General features: G+C 43.5%; 1 protein-coding gene across 1 annotated transcript; it reads right to left on the bottom strand.

Moving 5' to 3' along the window:
* Positions 1–3847: 3847 nt before the first annotated feature.
* Positions 3848–6417, bottom strand: LOC103716034 (protein kinase PINOID-like). Its single transcript, XM_039128532.2, has 2 exons — positions 6404–6417; positions 3848–4463 (listed from the first exon to the last, which is right to left on the bottom strand). The coding sequence occupies exons 1-2, from the start codon at positions 6415–6417 to the stop codon at positions 3848–3850; spliced, it is 630 nt and encodes a 209-aa protein (XP_038984460.2).
* Positions 6418–7479: the final 1062 nt, after the last annotated feature.

The raw sequence follows: 7479 nt of genomic DNA, 5'->3' as shown, positions 1-7479 counted from the left end.
GACCATGTGCTCTTTCAGTGTACTTGGGCGATGTCGACATGGCAGTGGACAGGGATCCCGCAGGGGGCTCGATGTGCGCGGATACAGTTCCTTAGTATGACGCGGCAGTGGCTAGCTAGTCCGCAGACTCATGAGGAGGGCATCAGAGCGACTTGCACGGCCCTTCAGATCTGGCTGACAAGGAATGCTCGTACTCTCGGCCAGCGCAGGGTGTCATCGAGGTTTGCAGCAGAGTTTGCTCGAGCACAGGCCACGGAGATCAGCCATATCCCTTCCTCAGTTAGACCTTTGATAGCTCGGGACACCTGGGGTTCCCCCCTTGCTCCGGCAGCTCCTCAGATGGTGTTTTTCACCTAGGAGCCCCCACCCCCGAGCTTCCTCAAGGTCAACTTTGATGGGTCTGTGTTGGATGGCGGCTCGCGTGGTGGTGCAGGTTTTGTCATACGGGACCCGCAGTCTAGGGTTGTGGCTGCAGGCGGCTGCCACTTGTTCGCTACATCAGTCCCGGGAGCAGAGCTGCGCGCTGCCTGGGTGGGGCTTCGACATGCACGGGCGATGATGCGGACCAGCTCGATTATTCTGGAGGGCGACTCAGCTACCGTTATTGGATGGATTCAGAAGGGGTTGAGGGGTGAGAGCTCAGACCACCCCTTGATCCGCGACATAGTCAGGATGATGAGAGATGGGGGGGCCATCCAGGCCAAGCATGTATTTCGGGAGGCCAATGGGGCGGCTGATTGGGTGGCCGCCTATGCGGCCCACCATTCGGATTACGCCTTTTGGTCAGGGGAGGGGGAGCTGCCATTGGCACTCCGTGAGATATTGTATTTTGATCTTATTGGGTGTATTCACACACGGTCTATATGAAGCACCCGTTTTAGCAAAAAAAAAAAAAAAAGACCGATGCACAGCGAGGCTTGGATGTTTGTGTGGTTACTGGATGGTTTTGTCGAGGAGGTGGTGGGTAACCGAAATGGCTGACCGTAGTGCAAGGCCGGTGAAGGGGTTCTCTGGCGGTGAGGATTGGCCGAACCAGAGGAAGGGTGTGGACAATCGGACATGTTCCAGTGTGGTGCAGGGCATTCCCTGACAACCGACGTATACGAACCATTGGATCTTTGAGGAGGAGATTGAAAACCTCCAATGGTACTTTGTGGAGGTTTTCGAGCTACCCGAGAAGTGAATGGAGGCGGAGATGCAGGCGTGGGAGACGACAACGGTCGTCACTCAAAGCCTCGGCTAGAGGGTCTCCGTTTGATGTAGTCTCAAGACTCCATATTATACATAGTTCATATTTTTTGTTGTTTTTGTGTTTTCCATCTAAAGCCATGTTTAGGCTTAGATTTTCAGTCGAGTCATGTACTAGTACTGCCAAGCAAAAAGGGTCTACCTAGGTATGATAGGAAGCCTAACCCAATTCTAAACCACTATACTTAATTTCTTGAGCATTAGCCTTTCTTCAATGCTCACGGCCATCACTTATCTTTAGGAATGGAGGAGGATGGATGATAGTCTTGGAAATACAATTATGCATGTTGAATGTATGGAAGAAGGGAAGAAGTTAGAAAAAAAAAAGAAAAAAAAATACTATTCACGTGAACAATAACCCGACCCATTACTGTTTACGGATTAGTAACCCGGCCTATTACTGTTCACGTAAACAGTAACCCGATCCGGTTACTGTTCATGCGAATAGTAACTCGCCCTATAAAAAGAGAAGGCAACAATCAAAGAAAGGGAAGAAGAAGAAACCCTAGAAAGGTGAGTACCATCATGGGCAAAGCCATGAGATATCCTTTTTATTCCATTTTCATTCTGTTTCTTGACCTATTTTTTCTTGGAGCCATCTTCTTAACCCCGTCATCCTTCATCTCGATACCTTGGTGGAGCATGGTTTGAAGATTCTAATTGGATTGGAGGGACCAAACTCATAGAGGTAATTATTCGACTAATTCTATCACCATCTTTTGCCCAACCCTTATTTTTTCGTCCATCAATCATTATCTCCATCTATCATCATTACCATCGTTGTCATCTATGACATTCTTGGAACCCTAGTTTACTAGCAGTATTTTTTTATTGTTCTGTTGTGGTTATTTTCAGTTTGCTGCACTAGTTATATTTCATTGATTAAGCTTCCTTGATAAAATATCTATTATGTTCTGTTTTGCGTTCACATATCTCTATGATAATTTTTTGGGATAATGAGATTTGCTGAAGTGTCTAATCAATCACACCATAATTGATAATTATAAAATCAATCTACGCCTGTAGTAATCGATTATAGGTTGCACCAAAAGTGGTATCAGAGCAAATAGATATTGCATATCTAAAAATCTTCATTATTGTGTTTGCATCATAATATTCATTTTTTCTGCACTTTAAATTCTGAGAATTAAATTTTTGCACTTCAAACCAGAGAAATATATTTTCTGGATTAAAAAAACAGTAAATTATATTTTCTGCATTTAAAACTACAGAAATTTTAATTTTTGGAGTTAAAAAAACAGAAAATTAGTTTCTGCATTTAAAAAAAAATTCTGCATTCATTTTCCACATTAAAAAATAAAAATATTTCTGCATTATTAATTTTTGTATTAAAATATTCATTTTTGGCATAAAAAATAAAAAAAATCCAAAAAAATTCTAAAAAAAAACTTTGTTTCACCTCCATAACATTAGAAGCATCTCCGAAACAATTTTGGATCAAATCGTAATCTACAATCATGTCTGATAATTAGTAAGATGCATTTAGAACCTAATAACAAACCTTAGAGCAGATTCAATGACAGGTAGAATACCTCTCCACCTTATGACTAGACTAGAATTGAACATACCTGAGATAGTGAGACTTAGGAGAGAGAAAATCCATCAGGATGAACCAAGACGTAGAGTCAGACCTCAAGGTAGACAAAGAGTCCATCAGAGGATAGTCGAAAGTAGTCAATCAGATGAGATAGAAAATAAATTACATGACCGACCGTCACGTAGGAACAGAGAGAGACCACCACATAGAGAACCCCCTCATGCCAGACGTTGGGATGATGGCATTAAGATTGATGTTGGAGATTTTGAGGGGCGTTTCCAGCCATATGCTTTTTTTGATTGGGTCGACAAAATCGACCAATATTTTGATTGGAAGGAAATCCCTGAGGAAGCCTCAAATTAAAGGGACATGTACTGGTTTCGTGGAAGCAACTCCAGAAACGAAGAGTTCAGCAAGGTAAGGATAAGATCTATACCTGGAGTAAGATGAAGAAGAAGTTGAGAAAGCGATTTGTCCCATTGGATTATCGCCAAAACCTCTATTTGAAATTCCAAAACCTCCGACAAGGGACTAGGACCGTGGATGAGTACACCGAGGAGTTCTATGAGCTCCAAGCAAGAAACAGCCTTAGTGAGGAGCTCATTCATGTTGCTAGTAGATATATCAATGGCTTGAGACGAGACATGCTGGACCAAGATGTTCGATGTCTTGAGTATTGATGATGCCCATCACCGTGCAGTGAGAGTGGAAGCTAGGGCTGTTAACGAGCCGAGCTCGAGCCTCCTCGAGCTCGGCTCGGCTCGTTTCACAAAATTTTAGGCTTAGGCTCGGGCTCAGTAGGCACAACAAAGGCTCGGGCTCGGGCTCGTAAAGCCCGTTTGCCCGAGCCCGAGCCCGAGCCCATCCCCATCCCCATCCCGGAGCTTGGTTCATTGTCGGAGAGAAGAATGAAGGAAAGAAAGAAAGAAAAGGAGAAGAAAAAGAGAAGAAAGAAAAAAGAAAAGAGAACCGAGGACTCACCGGTTCGTCGTCGCGTGCGGCGGCCGCCAGTTTCGGCCGCGAGCACCGTCGGCACGGGCGTCAATAGGAGCGGAGGAGAGCCAGGTTCAGGCCTTTGAAGAACGGATGGGCTTTGACGTCGGCGGCTCCCCGTTTCGAACCGAGCCGGGAGGCCGGCTCCTTGATGAGCAGACCGGAGATGAGGTCCCAGGCGGTGGAGTCTGCCGGGCCACGAGCAGCGGGGAAGGCGAGGGGCTGATTGACGATGTTGCAGAGGATGGCTTCTTTGGTGGGCTCCGCGAAGGGGGTGCGACCATAGAGGATCTCGTAGATGAAGACATCGTATGCCCACCAGTCGATGGCGCTGCCGTGTGTCCGGCCAGAGGCGACCTCGGGGGCTATGTACTCATAGGTCTCGACGAAGGAGCAGGACCAGGCGGCGACCGGCTCGGCTATACGAATCGGCAGTCCGGGAGAGAACCGGGCAGCTTGCTGGTACCGAAGAGGTGGTGGGGGAGGCAGGAGGGGTCGGCAGGGGCAATGGGGTCTAGCGGTTCGACGGTGGGGGATGCAGTGGACTGAAGGGAGAGGTCGAAATATGAGAGCTGTGGAGGATGTTCTCTGGGCTTGACTCTTGAGGTTGCAGTACACGATTCCCAAGGCCAGGCTGGCCAGCAGTATTTCCACCGCGTAGAACCTGGAAGGGGATTTGAAATTTTGAATGCGGGCAACAGCATGTCGGGAACAAAAAAGGAAATTTTTACGAGCTCGTTCGGGCTCGGGCTTGAATTGAAACGGGCCTTATTTTGAGCTCAGGCTCGGGCTTGTTTGACTAACGAGCCGAGCTTTTACCGGGCCGAGCTCGAGCAGCAGGCCTAGTGAAAGCACAACAAAGATGAACTAGTGGTCAAAAATGGGACTCAAACAAAAATTCCATTACTCAAAAAAAGAGTCAGTTCGAAAATAAGGCAATAAGTTTCTAGAACTCTACTAGGACCATAATTGCCCTAAAGCCCAATTTTTTCAAGATTGTAAGCCAGCTACATGCGTAAGACTAGCCAGGCGAGAACTGGAGAGTTGCCTTCTCCATTGAGCAGCTGAAGAATAAAATATTTTATGGCGTCACAGTCGTTCTAGAATAAATGGTTGCCTCTTTACAAAGGGGGATGTTAGGTGATAGTGGTGACAAAAGAAGCATTAGCATGCTTTCACTTCCATGACCACATTTAACACGCATTCTTTTGAGCGCTATGCAATTCTTTTTTTTTTTCTTAAGGGAAGAAACTTGGTGGGAGATGGTTTGGCTTTCACATTGTAATTAAGAACTCTGATGGATCCCATTAGATGCATCAGCAATGCCTAAATTTTCTGTAGTGACTGTTCGCATGCAAATGCATTCATTCTCTCATGAGCTTAAGAACGCTCAGTACTTCTGCTGTTTTGAATACAACTTTCTTTTTAAACTAGATCTCGAATTCAGTTCACCAAAGACACCCTTCTTGGTATAAAAATGATGTGTTTTTTTTTGTGTGTGTGTAAACCAATCACCTAGATTTATTTGCTGTTTAGAAGAAGTTGCACTTGTGCCCATTATCTTCCTCATTTTATTACATACTTTATACAAGAAAAAAAAAAGCGTCTACACGACTCTCTCAGTCTCTCTCTCTCTCTCTCTCTCTCAGAGGGGAAAAAAAATCTACACGCTAAGAGGCACCATGATGACCCGCCAGCAAAGTTAGTATTTTTGCTTAGGGTCCAAATGCACCCCATCCATGCTATGAATTAGTCTTTTTAGTTAATCCCTATGGTTATTGATGATGAGAGCAATCACCACTTTTGTGTTGCCCGCTGGAAAGTTACCAGCTTTTCAAAAAAAAAATAAAATTGAGTGCAATTATCATCATCACTAACACTTAAAAGATGTCCACGACTTGTTTAGGTTGGTTTAATTTGTTCTCTTATGTTTGGACTTTAATTTAAGTATCTTGGGTTACTTTGGACTCCTTTCCCTGGCTTTAAATCTGTGGGTGGGCAATGTAGATGCTGCATGTGCATGCGTATGTTCGAATTACATGAATGGTGCAAATCACATATATTATATCAGCACGAGATACATTTTCGCATCCACAGATCCACACGAGGGGTTCTTGCTTAATAATACAATTATCCAAAAAAAAAAAAAATTGTCCGACCCTTACGAGTTACGATAGAGACCATACTTACCATTCATATAATACGACTACGTATGAAGCCTAGCTGCTCTGAAAAAGTTGAATACCCACTTAGAGGCATTTAAACAGGTTCTGCCTCACTAAGGTCTCAATCGAAATCATAACATTGGTTCCCCAGCCTAAGGTATGGATCCGTTTCACAAAGATCTTGATGTATTTTTTCTGCTTTTATCCAACATATAAGTCTCTTAGCTTGGTCAGATATATCCAGTAAGTCTTATATATATGCTTGCACGACCAAACCTATCCATTTTGCTCTCATCAATAGAACAAGCAGTCCTGTCACACTTGGAGGTCTGTCGGTTCTATCTTGGATCTTGTTCTGATTCGGGTGGAAATCTCCATGCATTGCAGATTTTATTCCCAAAAGATGTGGCTCTATCATGTCAAGGTTTTGCATATGTACCTAATGTCAGGCATAGTTATTATGTGGAAAGCAGCTGGTCAGCTATGCACCCCAAAAAGTTTCCATTTAAAAGTGATAGGGCAAAGTTAATTATCACCATGCATGATGTATTAAAGCTGATATATATGCACCCTCATGGAGATATTCTCTAGTGCTGGAGGACATAATAAGCCAACTAGCCATGGTGTGTTTTCACCGGACACTTCTCTTCTTCTTTTTGTTGAGAAGGATTAAGCCAATGAAGACGAATCCGGAGAGGAGAGGAGCATTCTGCTAAAACTCGTGTGTGCATGCACTACGGAACCTTCCATTACAAACCTAAAGTTTCAATAACCCCACTATCCCATTACAATGGCTTCCTAGGATTTATTCTATCAACCTTTATAGGAAATCAAGGGCATGGGTTACATTTTATGCAAAGTGGGAGCTTGAGTTCTGCCGTAGGTCTAGCATGGTTGGTTAATTGCGCCAAATTTTAAGCTTCCTTTTTGGTAGTGCATGACTCACATATATAAATTTTGTTGCAAAATATCCAAAACTTCATCTTATAACAAAAAGATTGGTTGTGATATATTTGCACAACTCTACTAACTTTGATTCAATTATTCTGAGATAAAGTAAAGCTGCCCATTAATTACTTAGCTGTTATAACAGGAAAAAAGATGTGCATGAGAAAACCAGTACTTATACATTATATATTATGCAATAGATTAACACCTCCTTATATTTTTAAATATATTGAAAAGTTGATTATTCTCTATGAGGTGAAAAGAAAACAATTTCTAGCCGTTAATGCTTGTCATATATGCATGCATGTTATATAAACGTGTAACATAACGGGGGCCAAGTCATTGTCTTTAACCATGCATGTAACATGTATAATTACGACGGTTAATTTGCCAACACCTATTTCACCAACCAAACATTGTGGTGTTGTCACAATGATGGTAATTTGTAAAAATTCCATGTCCTTGGATAAGTCTCAACCAGTTGCGTTGGAATGCTGTCCTAAGATGAACGCACCGAGTTAGACTGCTCGCCACCACCGCAGCCTGCACCTCATCAGCATGCACTAA

The sequence above is a fragment of the Phoenix dactylifera genome, chromosome 5, assembly GCF_051530095.1.
Source record: "Phoenix dactylifera cultivar Ajwa chromosome 5, Ajwa_hap1_PhDact_Kaust_v1.1, whole genome shotgun sequence".
In the NCBI taxonomy this organism is placed as follows: domain Eukaryota; kingdom Viridiplantae; phylum Streptophyta; class Magnoliopsida; order Arecales; family Arecaceae; genus Phoenix; species Phoenix dactylifera.
This window is presented reverse-complemented; position numbering and strand designations above follow the sequence as displayed.